This window comes from Mirounga leonina, unplaced genomic scaffold (genome assembly GCF_011800145.1).
Source record: "Mirounga leonina isolate KUSES-001 unplaced genomic scaffold, KU_Mleo_1.0 Mir_166, whole genome shotgun sequence".
NCBI lineage: Eukaryota > Metazoa > Chordata > Mammalia > Carnivora > Phocidae > Mirounga > Mirounga leonina.
Genome location: NW_023270418.1, coordinates 28,645,559 through 28,661,020, shown reverse-complemented (window position 1 = coordinate 28,661,020; position 15,462 = coordinate 28,645,559). Strand labels below are relative to the sequence as shown.

The 15,462-nt window shown below is 52.6% G+C and overlaps 1 protein-coding gene across 4 annotated transcripts; it reads left to right on the top strand.

Annotated features, from left to right (window-relative positions):
* The first annotated feature begins 322 nt into the window (after positions 1 to 322).
* FADS1 (fatty acid desaturase 1) lies at positions 323 to 14,032 on the top strand. 4 transcript variants are annotated; one of them, XM_035012987.1, is made up of 12 exons: positions 323 to 602; positions 2,069 to 2,179; positions 2,924 to 3,121; positions 3,795 to 3,896; positions 4,004 to 4,132; positions 7,839 to 7,899; positions 9,222 to 9,298; positions 10,389 to 10,486; positions 10,687 to 10,783; positions 11,049 to 11,128; positions 11,238 to 11,363; positions 11,711 to 14,032. In XM_035012987.1, exons 1-12 carry the CDS (start codon positions 411 to 413, stop codon positions 11,760 to 11,762), a joined length of 1,323 nt encoding a protein of 440 aa, XP_034868878.1. In that variant the 5' UTR covers positions 323 to 410; the 3' UTR covers positions 11,763 to 14,032. The 4 variants fall into 4 exon arrangements, with proteins under 4 accessions (XP_034868878.1, XP_034868879.1, XP_034868880.1 ...); XM_035012988.1 differs by lacking the exon at positions 323 to 602 and adding an exon at positions 688 to 1,041; XM_035012989.1 differs by lacking the exon at positions 323 to 602 and adding an exon at positions 1,486 to 1,590.
* Positions 14,033 to 15,462: the final 1,430 nt, after the last annotated feature.

Below are 15,462 nucleotides of genomic sequence, written 5' to 3'. Positions count from 1 at the left end.
GGGCCTAAGGACCAGTCCCCTGGGGCAGCCTCGACCCCAGGACGGCCCCTCCCCACCCACCGGCGCGCCGAACCCCGCACCCAGGAGCGTCCGCAGAGAGTGCGTTCCAGCTCGCAGGACCCCCGGGAGCCGTACCCGCGAGTCGGGAAACTGAACGCCGCGAACCCTCCACGGAACCCGCGAGGGGGCGCGCCCGCCCTAATCCTCCCAGCCGAGCCGGGTGGGAAGGCGGGGGCTCGCTCCCCGCGCCACGCGGCTCGACCAATGGGAGCGCGTGCAGCGGGGCTCCGCGGTCCGCGCCGCGGGTGCTGAAAACCCGGCGCGCGCAGGCGGGTCCGTTCTCCGCGCTCGCGAGGGCGGCGCGTTCTACCCCACGGGCCCGGAGCGCGTGCCTGACCGCCTCTGCCCGGATGGACTCCGAGACCGCTACCCAGGCGCCGACCCAGCGCTACTTCACGTGGGACGAGGTGGCGCAGCGCTCCGGGCACACGGCGGAGCGGTGGCTCGTGATCGATCGGAAGGTATACAACATCAGCGAGTTCTGCCGGCGGCACCCCGGGGGCTCCCGGGTCATCAGCCACTACGCGGGGCAGGATGCTACGGTGAGCGGTGCCCAACCGCGGCACGGGAGTGGGCGGGGCCGGGCGGCTGCCGCGGGAGGTTGAATGCTCCAGGCAGGAAGTTTGGCACCCACGGACGGCGAACTCCCAACTGATTCGGGGGAGAAGCCAGCAGGCGTCGAGCATACCCGTTGCCCACGACTTAGCACGGGATGCAAGGGCAGGAGAATGGCTGTGAAAACTGGAATCAGGAGAGTGGGGATGGAGGCCGGCAGCGTGCCCACACAAACAAAGGACTGCGAGCCCGTGTGCGTGCGTTCCGTCTGTGGCCCCGTCTTTGGTAGCCAGACGTACGCAGACGTACCCCAGAGCAGGACAAGCAGGGAGGAAAGCCAGGATGCAGGCTGCCGGGGACGGCGGAGCGGCTGAGGCCGAGGGAGGAGGGGCCAGCGGCAGGAAGAGGGAGTCTCGACCTGTCTCGGTGGGTGCGAAGGGAGCGCAGCGGGCGTCTAGACTGCGCGTGCCGGCTTGCGAGTGGGAGCAGGAGAGGGAAGCGTTTTCGGGGATAGGGCCGAGGCGGGAAGCCAGCCAGTGCCCGCTGCCGTGGGAACCCCCGTACAGGGTGAAGGGGCGGCTGGGCGGGCAAGGCCAGAGCTTGCAGCGGCCACCACGACTGACCACTGGGAAGCCGGGACTGCGGGGGAGAGCGAAGAGGTGGGCGCTCGCGCATGCGCAGACGAAGCAGGCACCGACGCAGGGTCTTCACGCAGTGTGATTTGGGGCCGGGGCTGGGGCCGGCCGCAACGGGGATAGCGATTGGTCCAGATGTGTGGTGCCACCGGCCGCCGGCTCCGCCCCGGCTCCCGCCTCTAGTGCCGCCTCCCCCTAAGGCCTGGGACCGCCTGACCTGCCAAAACCGAAAGTAGCCACTGCGGCAGGGGGTGGTCAGAGTCTTAGGGGAAATAATGGAACCCTACCAGGAACGGCGGCAGAGAGAAGGGGGAGAAATGGGAAAGTTACCAGTTCGGAGGTAGGGAGTCTTCCAACTCACATTTAATGACGAACGCTGGCTCAGAGGGGATCTGTTAAAAGTCCCATAGATAAAAACAGAAGTCTCAACAGCCCCACCCATCCCTTCTAGTTGTTTCTCACCTAGATCTTAAATTCTTGTGCAAGAGCTGTCCCTAGACACGCCTAGAGGACAGGCCAGCTTAGCGGACAGGCCAGCCCAGAGAAGTCTTTCCGTGGTCACCCCTACCCACACTTCTTACTCCTTGCTGTGGTGCCGTTTTCACTAGAACACATGCTGGGTGTTCCTGAGATGTGCACACCTGGGAAAGGTCTAAGCACCCTCAAAGGTCAGCTGACTGGAGGGAAGTGGTATCTCTTTGAAGTTGGATACAGCCTCCTTGCTGGATCAGGAGGATGGCCTCCGGTGTGAGCCCTCCAGGAGCCCCGGGGGCCCGGGCTGGCTTCCTAACTGCTCTGTCTTCTCCCTATCCTTGCAGGATCCCTTTGTGGCGTTCCACATCGACAAGGGCCTTGTGAGGAAGTATATGAACTCTCTCCTGATTGGAGAACTGTCTCCAGAGCAGCCCAGCTTTGAGCCCACTAAAAATGTGAGACTCTGCTGTTTGGAGACACTTTGATTGTTGAAGGGCAAGGGGGGGAGAAGGAAGGCCTAGATAAGATCAGAGTTGATCACAGTCAATAGTTCTTTTTTTTTTTAAGATTTATTTTATTTGAGAGAGAGACAGCATGAATGGGATGAGGGGCAGAGAGAGAAATAGATTCCCCATTGAGCAGGGGCCCGATCCCGGGACTCTGGGACCATGATCTGAGCTGAAGGCAGACGCCTAACCAACTGAACCACCCAAGCGCCCACAGTCAGTAGTTCTTGTGAAACCTTGAGGTCCCTGTTTCTCCCAGTCACTGGGACACAGGCATAATGAGCAGGGCTTTGAAACCTATGGCTCTCACAAGGCCAACACCACCACTACCCTCATCAAGACCTATTTAAGCATGTACTCTGTGTCCGCCATAACCACATAGAACCCGTACACATTTACAGATGAGAAAGCTGAGGCTCAGGGAGGGTGAGCAATGTGGCCAAGAATCACACTGTTAGTAGATGGCGGAGCAGGGCCTTGAGTCAAGTCTGTTTAACTCCAAAGACCACATGCTCTCAGGCATGGTCCTTCAGCACGTCTTTCCTCAGTGTTGTGGTAGACTTACCTAGGATTATGGACTTCCCACAGCTATCTGGGGATGGGGGTTTCTGGAGCCTAAGAGGGCCCCTGTGTCCAGCAGTGTTGGGTTACAGCTGGGAAGAATAACAGCCCCTCCCTCTCACTCTTCCACAGAAGGAGCTGATTGATGAGTTCCGAGAGCTGCGGGCCACAGTGGAGCGGATGGGGCTCATGAAGGCCAACCATGTCTTCTTCCTATTGTACCTCCTGCACATCCTGCTGCTGGACGTAGCTGCCTGGCTCACTCTTTGGGTCTTTGGGACATCCCTTGTGCCCTTCCTCCTCTGTGCAGTGCTGCTTGGCACGGTTCAAGTGAGAGCTCTTGGCTAGTCAAGAGCACAGCCGTGCTCAGCATCCTTGCATCCTTGGGGAAAGCTCTCTGTATGCCTCAGAAGGCCAAGAAGCCCGGCCCTGTGACCGGGGCGGCACTGAGGATATGGGGGAGAGTTAGCGCACAGAGACATTTTATCATCTGTGCCTTTTACCTGCTCCTTAAGCACATGCGCACCTTCACTTTGGTCACCCAAGTGTAGCCCAAGTTTGTCAAGAACCAAGATTCTGATTTCTCAGAAAAGCTTGGCTTTCTCCTCACCATCACATTGCCCAACATGCTAATAAGGCTTAGAACCTGATATCAGAACCCATTTGCCAAGCCTGCTACTCGCCTCTGAGTTTGTCACTCTGTCCTTTTTTGTAGTCTGGATATTCACTCCATCATAAGTCCTAGAACTCCAGAGAGTTCTATGGGAACTCTTCGAGGGAACTGAAGAACAGGGAAAGGATAGTGATTTGCCCCAACTCTTGCATGAGTTAGTGGCAGAGGTCCAGAGTTGGGACCCTGACTCCTTTCCTGACGTGCTCGAGGTACTGTGGCAATCACAGGGCTAGGCAGACGAAGGAAGGGGGTGAGGCAGGGACCCCCTGAGGTCACTGAGATGGAGCCTGGGCTGGTGGGCTGCTCTCAGCACTAACTTTTCTCACTCAGGCCCAGGCCGGCTGGCTGCAGCATGACTTTGGGCACCTGTCTGTCTTCAGCACCTCCACCTGGAACCACCTGCTACATCATTTCGTGATTGGCCACCTGAAGGTCAATGAGCTGGGGAGGGGCTCGTGAAACTCCAGTCAATGAAGGGTTTCCTTGGGGGGGATGGGGGAATGCTAGGCTTTCATACTCATGTCCCTGCTTTTCTGTAGGGGGCCCCTGCCAGTTGGTGGAACCACATGCACTTCCAGCACCATGCCAAGCCCAACTGTTTAGGCAAAGACCCAGACATCAACATGCACCCCCTCTTCTTTGCCTTGGGGAAGATCCTCTCTGTGGAGGTGAGTAGAAATATCAGTGGAAAGGTCTTGGGAGAATGGCAGCCAACCAGAAGAGAGGGCTCTGGGGAAAATGTTCACAATGCTGTCAGTGTGGGTTAGAGAGTGAGGCCAGGCTGGCTTGCTGGCAGTCGCCGGAGGCAACAGGCAATAAATAAGCTGCCCAGGATAGAATCACCTGTTATCCCTGGTGAGTGTAAGCCAACAGTTATTGCATAAACATACCTCATGCTGCAAGGGATCCAAACAGTGACCAGATTACTGTGCAGATCTCTGCAAATCGAATGGATGGTCCTCCTTGGGGATACTTTTTAGATATTCCTACCCCAGGCAGTCACCCCCACTGACACCTCCCACAACTCTGATATCCTACTGTGTGCAGTCTTCCCCATCAAGGGCTGGACCAACTGTCTTACTCTTCTTTGATGCCCAGGGCCTGGAACATTCATTCGTTGAGTAATTCTTCCCACCCATCTGACCCCAGCCTGACTTCCAGGGTGGTCAGTGTTGGGTTTGAGTTATCACCTGAGGTTATGAGCAAAAATTGTAATGCAGCTGCTGAAGGATGAATGCCTGAGGGTGGAGATCTGGAGAGCTTTTGGTGAACATAAGGCAATAGGAGACTTTGAATGGCCAATAGAGTTCTTTGTAAAGTTACTTTAAAACCTTCTGTGCCGGGGCACCTGGGTGGCTCAGTCGTTAAGCATCGCCTTCGGCACAGGTCATGATCCCAGGGTCCTGGGATCGAACCCTGCATCAGGCTCCCCGCTCCGCGGGAAGCCTGCTTCTCCCTCTCCCACTCCCCCTGCTTATGTTCCCTCTCTTGCTGTGTCTCTCTGTCAAATAAATAAAAATCTTTAAAATAAAAAAAAATAATAAAAACACCCTCTGTGCCGAGGCTCTAGGCTGCAGTTAAAGAGTCCCACCAGACCCCCCTCCCCGCACTGTATGATACTTCAGCATGCCAAGAATTCAGACTGTTCCATTGTAGGCATGAGTGAGTGCAAGGTAGCCTGGCTGTCCTCCCCCTCTGGCCAGGAGGACTCTGTGGAAAGGCTTTTACAGTGTTGGCTGTCCTGGCACCAGGAGCCCCTTGTTGAGGCTTATGCCCCACCTTTGCATAATGTCCTAATTTTCCTACCTCCTAAGCAAGGCCTTGGCTTGCTACACGTCCAACACTGTATAATGGTCAACGGTGTGCGGATGATGAATCAGCCTTGGCCCCACCTGTGTGGGTGATTTGTTAGGCAGAGCATCTAGTCCTTGGTAGCACTTCTGTCACTACAGAGGGTTAAAAAAAAAAAAAAGGGTGGGAGTTTAAGTGGAAGAGAACCTTCTCACACCACTGCCTTTATTGTTTCTTGGTACTAGAGTTTTCAAGAAACTCCCGTTTGCAGACACTAAAAACAGAAAGTGATCTAGGATCGATAGATATTTTTCTGTCTAGTTATGAGCCTGAGGATGGACTGCCTATTAGTAAATGCCTTGGCTGCAGGCTGCTTGGCCTTTGCTTCAGCCCCTCTGGGAGCTGATCCCCATGCTGACCCCGGGGCATCCACCTCAGTGCCTCCCGAGTCTCCTGGAGAACAAGAAAACGCAGGAGACACCTCACCCTAAATACAAACTTTCTGGCTCTGTCCGAGAGTTGAAACACAATAGGGCCGTTATTAGGATCATAATAGCATCTGATTGCCATTCAAGGAGGCAGCAGTGGACAGGGCTCCCTTCCATAACAGTTCCAAAATAGGCCAGTGTCTTCCCACTCACCCCCATCAAACCTGACAGGTGCTCCTCGTCTGCTTTTCCCTGTAGAGGATGGGGTGAACTTCACCCCAACATCCAGTTTATCAGCAAGCCTTGTTAATACTGTCTCTAAAACATCCCAAATCCATTGACTTCTCCATCTCCGTTGCTTCCCATCCCCCCCCCCAATCCATCTTGGAGCCTGATTCCTGCTCCAGCCTCTTCCCTGGTCTCCCTGCAACTATACCTCCCCCCACTACAGTTCATTCCCTCCTGCAGGCTGAGTGGGCCTGTCCCAAGTGCAAAGCCGATAATGCTACACCTGTTGAAAGCCCTCCAGTGGCTTCCCATCACCACTGGAATAAAACCCAGGCTCGTTGCCAAGGTCTTCCTGGGGCTCTCTAAGGTCCACTGTGAATTGGCCTTCCCTAGTTGTCCAGCCTTATCAGTCCTTCTCCCCTGTTGCTTACTGTTCCCGGCCACACTGCCCGTTCTGTCCCTCAAACATCCTGCGCCTTTGTACTAGCTCTTCTCTCTGCATTAAATGCTCTTCCCCTGAATTCCTGCTTTGCTGGCTCCTTTTCATTCAGGTCTCAGTCCAGATGTCAGCAGCTCAGAGTGACCATTTCTGACCACCAGAGCCAAAACGCTGCCTCCCTCACTTTGTCCTATTTTCCTGTTTTTAATCTGTAATTACCATTAGTTCTGTTCACACGTTTGTCATCAGCTTCCTCTCTTCAAATTATAAGCTCCATGAGAGTAGGAACTTTTGTGTTGCTCACCTCTGTATCTTCAGCACTTAGAACAGTGCCTGGAACATAATAGGTGCTCAGTAAATACTTGTTGAATTTAATCAGTTAATACAGAAAGGATGCTTCATTTAGCAGAAATGCCTTGCACAGAATCAGTCAATCAGTCAATAAGAATAAATGTTATTGTCATTCCGATGCACAGAAGAAAGAGGGACTGGCGTTCCACTCGGGAGTGGAGTAGCTCCTGTGCTCTGGGCTCATCCGGTTGCCAGAACTAACTCAGGCAAGAGGGGCAGAAGGAGCCACCAAGTGAGACAGCAGAGCTTTGCTGTCATGATTTTGGGTGCCTATGCGGGCATTCAGGCTGACTGATCTGACAGCACCGGCCCGTCTCTTCAGCAGCTAGGCTTATAAAATAATCACTACCCACTGGGAAAAGCCTTGCCAGAACCTTCAGATTGCCAAGTTCTGTCCCTTTCCGCCAGTATTTGCTAACTTCGCTTAGCATTCGGGATTTTATAAAGTTCATGTTGTAATCAAGAGACCAAAAGAGGGTCTGGATGGATGGATGGATGGATGGATGGATGGATGGATGGAGAGGGAATACTGGCCTGTGTAGGGGTATAAATGGTTGTCTATGGTGAAAAAAGTACCAGATGGTTGGGGCGCCTCAGTGGCTCAGTTGGTTGAGCGTCTGACTCTTGATTTCGACTCAGGTCATGATCTCGGGGTCCTGGGATCGAGCCCCCAGTCAGGCTCTGGGCTTGGTGGGGAGTCTGCTTGGGATTCTCTCCCTCTCCCCCCTCACTCTAAAGTAAGTAAACAAATCTTAAAAAAAAAAAAAAAAGTACTAGTTGGGGAAAAGGGGAGAGGATGTGGAGGGGCCTGGAAACCTTAAGACAAAGGTGTCTTTGGATGACATGAGGAGTCCTGAGGACCTGCAGACTCTGCTGTGCTCATGCCTCGTGTGGGCACGGGCCACGGAGCTGTACGCCAGGGTGTGTGCACCTGGCCGATCACAGCCTGGGTCTTCCTGCGCCAGTTGCTACAGGTAAAGCCAGGCCTGCTGGAGCATTCTAACAGCACCAACAAGCTCAGCCGACAGCCCCTGGAGTAGGCCTAAACTCCTGAGCAGGGAAAAGCCAAGGTCACAGGGGGAAGGGAATGGGATGACTGGTCTGTGGGTACTGATTTGTGTTTGCTTTTCTTCACAGCTTGGGAAACAGAAGAAAAAGTACATGCCATACAACCACCAGCACAAATACTTCTTCCTGAGTGAGTGTCCTTATCCAGCACAGGGGGACTCTCTTGGGATGGGGGTGCTGAAGGGATGTCAGGAAGAAATGACTTTCTGAAGGATTATGGTATTTTAAGTAAAGGCTGCAGGAAGTACCCTGTCCCCGACTGGTTACTCCCTGCATGGGAGCAGACTACCATCTCAGTTGAGCAAAGTTACAGGCTAATATTTGGTCAAGGGTCATGTGTATTGGGGCAGAGGAGTTCCTCCGGTTTCACCCTGGCTTCCACAAGAGCACTGAGCGGTCAGGTCCAGCCATCTTGATTAAACCTTAAACCTTGGGAAACAGACTTGGGCCAAGATGACTCTGTGGGTAGTCCAACACCCAGTGGCTGTGGGAGGACTGGACTCAAAAAGGAAGTGGAAAGGCTGTTAGAGCTGAAAAGGAGGATATTTCTGTGGTTGTCTTAAGCTCTCTCTGAAGGCTGTTCTATATTCCTTGCTTTTAAAATCTTCATAGTGCCTAAAATTTGAGTTTTCTAATTCCTTTAAAAATTCAAATGTTTAAAGGAAGGGAAAGGAGGATTCCATTGATCCCATTTTAGTTCAAAGGAATTTATCCTAACTGCCTATTATGAACCATCACTACTGGAGAAAGGGGATGGGTAGAAGGGTAGAGCAGAAATGTCTGGGAGAATTTTAGAATCCATGGCACATCAGGACAGAGGAGCCATAGGTGAGCACGGTCGTGCAGGGGGTTATAGGGAGCTTCAGGGCCCTGCAGAGAAGGGATACAGAAAAGGAAAGGGGACAGCATTAGGACGGGACCACTTCTTCAAATCCCTTCCCACACCTGCCCTCCAGGGCTTCAGGTTGGGAGGTACAAGGTCATTTCCCTAATCCAAAGAAGTAAGCTTTCAGCCCACTGAAGCATTAGCAGCACCCACCCCGCACCTCCCAACCCACACAAGCAAACTTTCCTGCTCCTGTCCCTTCGCCTGTAGGCAGAGCAGCCCAGAATGCAGGGCAGGTGACTGCAAGGACAGGCAGTGGCAGGCCAGGGAACACGGGGAGAATCCGCAGTGGCCTTCTAAAGGCATGGAGCTCGAGAATGGAAAAGAATGCCACTCCCACCCTCACCCTCCTGGCATCCTCTTGGGAGGTTTTGCCTTCTTCAGACTTGCACTCATGCCCACCTTCAGGGCCTGCCAGTTCCAATGGAGTGAGGAATGCCAAGGCAGCTGGAAGGGGCCACAGGAAGAGATGGCAAGGGGGCAGCCCCGTGCCAGAGGCCACCTCTCAGGCACTGAACTGCCCTCATGCTGCTCACACTTCCTCCCTGTCTCCATTTCCTTCCTAGTTGGGCCCCCAGCCTTGCTGCCTCTCTACTTCCAGTGGTATATTTTCTATTTTGTTATCCAGCGGAAGAAGTGGGTGGTGAGTATCCATAGCCCCCAAGTTCCACATCCTTTGTCTTCAGAATCCTGAGGGAGGGGAATGGGGGTTCTCCAGAGGAAAGCTCACTGAGATTTACTCCAGGCCTAATTTAGAGCAAAGTTAATAGAACTGAGTATAGACCTTCCTTGTCTCTAGATGGGATGATCTGGACTCAGCAGACAGCCTGACTCCCAACGCCCTATTTCTTTTTTTTAAAAAGATTTTATTTATTCATTCATTCATTTATGAGAGAGCACGTACACACAGGCAGGGGGAAGGGCAGAGGGAGAGGGAATCTCTCAAGTAGACTTGGTGCTGAGCATAGAGCTCCAGGCTCAGTCCCACGACCCTGAGATCATGACCTGAGCCAAAACCAAGAATCGGATGCTCAACTGACTGAGCCACCCCAACCCCCCCCCCCACCACCAATGGCCTATTTCATTCAGCTGGTACCTCCTGAGGTTCTCGTGCTTGTCATAAAGCCAGGAGCCAGGCTTGGGGGTGGGGAAGAGGTAGACGCAGAAGGTTCTAGGATTCCAAAAGGGTCTTGCCTGCCTCTGGCTGGATGAGAGGCATTAGAAAAGGCTTTGTGAAGTCAGTTTTGTAGCTGGGCCTTGGAGGATGGGCAAAGGTGGGGCTGGAGGGGGATGGACTCTGGGAAGTGAGGGGCAGTTTTGGCCACTTGGACATGTTGTGACTCGTGCCAGGGGAGAATTGTGGTGTAGAAGAAGTGCTTGATCAGGGCACTGGCATAGACCGAGCCTCTGTCCTGGAAGATTCATTTGGCAGCATGATGAAGGGATAAAGAACTTTGATGGGTTGGGAGGAGCTGGAGGCAGGGAAACCCTGTAGGCCTTGGCACCTGTGAAGGAAACAGGCAAGGAGGACTGGGGGCCGCCGCCAGGAATGGAAGGAAGGAGTGGGGTGGCATGAGATATTGCAGGACTGGGCAACGAAGAGAAGCTGACGGTGACAGAATGTTCCAGTCTGGGTCCCTGGCAGAGTGGCTGTACCATGCAAATAGGTGAAACGAAAGGAAGAGGAAGAAGTGCTTTGTGCCAGTCATCATGCTCTCTGCCTCTCAATGTAGGACTTGGCCTGGATGATCACCTTCTACGCCCGCCTCTTCCTCACCTACTGGCCGTTTTTGGGACTGAAAGGCGTCCTGGGCCTTTTCTTCCTGGTCAGGTAGTATTTGATGGGGAAGGAGGGATGGCAAAGAAAAGCTGTTTGGGAATAACGAGTCTGGTCTGGGGGCTGTGCTGGGGCTTTAGGCGGCAGGGGGTGTCCCAGGTGTTGGCCTGGGAAGATGGCCAGGCCAGAGGTTATCTGAGGCAGAAGAAGAGCTCTCACTTGTACTGTTTTTGTCTGTGTGCCATATCCACCAGGTTCCTGGAAAGTCACTGGTTTGTGTGGGTCACACAGATGAACCATATCCCCATGCGCATTGATCGCGACCGGAACATGGACTGGGTCTCCATCCAGGTAAGGGACAGTCACTTGGAAGACCTGGGGATGACACAACTAATGAAAAAGGCAGGTGGGCACAGATGCAGGCTAGGAGGTGGGCGTCCCCAAACAGCACTGCCTCATTAGCTTGAAGCTTCTCTCCTGCCACCATTTGGAGAAGGGAGTGACCAGGGACCGTCCCCCCCGACCCCCCAACCCCAGCCGGCTTTGCCTGGAGACGGCTGGGTTGGCCTTTCTATCTGGCACCCAGAGCCACGCTCTCCCTGCCCTCTTCCTCCAGCTCCATGCAACATGCAATGTCCACAAGTCTGCCTTCAATGACTGGTTCAGTGGACATCTCAACTTCCAGATTGAGCACCAGTAAGTAGGGAGACCTGAGAAGCAGGGTCCTTGGGAGGGTCCCTGTGGGGAAAGCGGGGAGGTGGAAAGAGCAGAGTAGGGGCCACTGACGGTCCCGTTCTCCCTGAAGTCTTTTCCCCACGATGCCTCGACACAATTACCATAAAGTGGCTCCCCTGGTGCAGTCCCTGTGTGCCAAGCACGGCATAGAGTACCAGTCCAAGCCCCTGCTCGCAGCCTTCGCCGACATTATCTAGTGAGTACCTGAGCCTGGGAACAGGGCCGGCAATGGGGCTGGTGCTGTGTGGGGTGGGAGCAACAGGCAGGGTCCCCCCGGAATGGAGGCCACCAAGACAAAGGCAGGGTGCTCTGCTGGTCTTGCAGCCAAGTCAGGCCTTTGTTCTCAGTGCCATGGCCCAAGCTAGTTCTCAGAAGCCAACGGGAGTAAAGGGGCCATATGCCATGGAGACCAGCCTCCATTCCTCTGTAAGAGCCTCACTACATGTCTGTAGGGTGGTTTGGCTTTTGGGCCTGGCTCTGCGTGCGCGCTCGCTCTCTTTCTCTCTCTCACTCTCACTTCCTGCTCCCATCTTGCTCCCACAGCTCACTGAAGGAGTCTGGGCAGCTCTGGCTAGATGCCTATCTTCACCAGTAACAACAACCCCCCCCAATCTGGAAGAAATGCCTGTCTTCACTGATCATACCAGCCCACCTGGGAGATGAGTTTCTGGCACCAAAGCAGAGGGGAGCTGGAGGGACAATGCCACTGTAATTATAATATTGGGGGGGGGTGGTCTGAGGAGATAAAGGCTCAACTCAAACCCTTCCCCTTTATCTTCCCGGCACAGATCTAAGACCCAAAGGGCTAGGGGGACATGCCTGCCCCCTGGAGGGAGGGAAGGAGCTACTGGGGCAGAGATGTGGGAGTTTACTTTCCTTTTTCTAGTTTGGCAGATACAGATGCTTGGTGAGCAATGAGGGAGTCGGTGTTGGAAGAATAGGGAGGACATACTGAGCCCCAAAATCAGTAAGAGATTTAGCATTAAAATTCCAGCCAGGAAAGGGGTGAGCCCATCTCACTGGTCTACTTCTCAGTGCCTTCTCCACCCTGTACTGTCTGAGGAGATAGAGTGGCTGAACCTTCCAAGCAAGATTTAGATTTGAGGCCTGGCATAGTGCACCACCTGGGAGGCTCAGCTCACTCTAGGGCTAGGTGAGACCTAGGTCTGCCTCAGGCTCCTGGAGAAGCAATTTTCCCACTTCCAGAAGCAGGCAGAGCAAAGCCAGGACTGTGGTGCTGGAAACATCTGACTTTGAAGGATCCTGGCATTATCGATTTTGAGCTTATGTTCCATCCAGGGCACCCAGGGAGCATTAGGTCGTAGTTCTTGCCAAAATAGCAAGAAGAGTTACTGGCCATTCAAAATCCCCTTCACCTTGGGATCACCTCTTGTAACCACCACTCAAGGAACAAGACTCCTAGGATGGAGTCCACGTCTTGATTCTTCATCCATAAACAAGTGAACAGATGGGGCAACTTCATCTTCTCCCTAAAAACAAATGGGGGTTCCCAGTGCTTTCCCTTTGTCTTCCTATCTGTAATTCCACGTTTAACAAAGTAGTTAGCACAAGTGACCACATTGGGAGATCCTGAACTACAGTCCTAAAGAATATAGTAGTTGTTAAGAAATGTTCTGCAACCTAAATTATGTTACAGTATTACTTCTGAGTGGGAACAGTGAATTAAATATAATCACTTCACAGTTCTAAACCAGATAGGAAGATAAAAACAGTTTGCGAAGTATCAACTCTGTTCAAGCATCTTCTCCGCTGGACACCAGGTAGGAATTTAGGATAATCTCTTAAAAAGCCTATCCATCTAATACTGAAATACAGTTTTTTGGAAAAAATCTCCTGGTTCTTAAAGGTTAACGTTTAACCCATCTCTTAAGCAAACAAAGGAATGAGCCCAGGAGTCTTGCCTTAACCCCCAGGGCTTGTCATCTGCATTCACACCCAAAGCCACAGCCTTCCCGCCAGGTGAGGGGGTCATTTGCCTGTTCATCAGCACCTACTCTTAAGCATAGAGCGTTTTGGATATGGAGAAGAGGAAACTCAAACTAGAAGGAAAAAGCAGAGCCGTAGAAGAGTCCACATTTCATTGTAGGAGAGAATAAAGGTCATCTGCAAGTGAGCTGCGATGGGGTTAGGACATCACTTGTGGAAAGGCTGTGGGGATGACTTAGAGGCTTGTCAAAACAAAGATTAAAGAGACAACAACAGAGGCAGGACGGGTTGCAAAAGAGTTCAGCTCTTCTCCATTTGGACAGAACCTGGTTTGTAAGAGCCTGGGTAGAAAGACTAGAAGCAGAATTGAAAAGTTCTTTCATTGGCTTCCTCACTCCAGAATAGGTGCTGATCCTGCCCCATCCCTCTTGTCCCTACTACCCAAGGTTTAGGAGTCCTGTCACCAGCCTGTCAAGCCATCTGGCTGCTAATCTGAGCAAACCCAGCGAGGCGTACTGAGCCAAGTCCAGGTCCTCAAAGCACTTCAACCACTGTGGCCTTCTTTCCGTAACCTAGACCAGTGTAGTCTCACATGGCCACAGAGGGACACACCAGTGACAAAAAGGCTCAGACTGTTTTAACAGTACGATGAGTGATCTCAAATCCAAGCAATGACATGAGAAAACAAGCTTAAAGAGGACAAGTCACCCCCAGTCACAGATCGTGGCAGCATACCAACATCTGAACTCTGTTTTAGAATTCCAACCTACGTTTTTCTTTGTTAGTCTCATCTTCCCACCACTTTACTGGAAGCACGTTCTTTGATTAGGTCCCACATCTGTATCCTTTTCGTGTGTGCCAATTTTGTTACCACATCCAGACAAGGAAAGCTGAAAAATAAAGTTCACTTTGACCAAACGAAGGCTATTCATTTGTAATCCACGACTTTCTTCTGCACATGTCAATGGGACTCCCCATGCCAGTGCTGTAAGTTACCACCTACCTACCTCTATGGCTGGAACCTTCTGACCAGGAGTTCCCAGACAGACTCATTTGCACAAGGCCTTTGGGCAGAGGAACACCTGCATCTTCCAAAAGAACACCAAGGCCCAGGTAGGCTATGGCGAGGAAGAGCAAAGCCAACCCCTTCCCAGGACCCCGTATGGTCAGGTGTTAGGCTGCGCAGATACACTAGCCAGGTGTGCATGCGTCTCCTATCACGAAGCAGTACCCTCACCCTTTCGACCTTGTTTCTAGTCTCAATACGGGTAGTCCCCAAAAGTCTCTTGTTTTGCCTGTGTCTGCAGACGCAGTGCTTCAGAGCGGGACTGCAAAGCAATGCCTTTTAACCTCAATCCTGATAGAACAGCTCCCTTTGAGCAAGAACATTAGAACATGCTAGGTAAAAATTTGCAGAACTGGTTTTCCCTGCAGTGTGCAGTGGTTAATAAACTAGAGAAGACCAGACAACTCAACTTGAAAAAACAAAAGGAGGGGCGCCTTGGTGATTCAGCTGGTTAAGCATCTGCCTTTGGCTCAGGTCATGATCCCAGAATCCTGCGATCAACCCCATCAGGCTCCCTGCTCAGTGAGCAGTCTGCTCCTCCCTCTGCCCCTCCCCCATCCTGCTCATGTGCACATGCACACTCTGAAATAAATCTTTTAAAAAAGAAAAGGGGCAATTAAAAACTTTAAAAAAAAGGGGGGGCGCCTGGGTGCCTCAGTTGGTTAAGCGTCTGCCTTTGGCTCAGGTCATGATCCCAGGGTCCTGGGGTTGAACCCCACATCGGGCTCCTGGCTCACTGGGAGCCTGCTTCTCCCTCTCCCTCTGCCCCTGGTTGTGCTCTCTCTCTCTCTCTATCTGTGTCTCGAATAAATAAAACATCTTAAAAAGAATTTTTTTTAAAAGAAGAAAAACAGAGGAAAACCACTCTACATGTCTGACTACTACAGGGTACAAGCCCTTACCTAGAGCTACAGCACTGAGACCATCACTCCCTAAGAAGTCTTTCCACCTCTGGGCCCCATCATCATTACCACAGACTTAGATTACTTGGCGCTCCCAGAAGTTGTGTGGCTTAGTCCAATCTGAGAAAACCCGTTCCATTCAACTGATGGATACAGCAGTGAACAAAACCAAGATCCCTGCCCTCAGAATAGAACTGTCTACACCAGGGGCGCCTGGGTGGCTCAGTCGTTAAGCATCTGCCTTCAGCTCAGGTCATGATCCCAGCGTCCTGGGATCGAGCCCCGCATCGGGCTCCCTGCTCAGCGGGAAGCCTGCTTCTCCCTCTCCCACTCCCCCTGCTTGTGTCCCGTCTTTCGCTGTCTCTCTGTCAAATAAATAA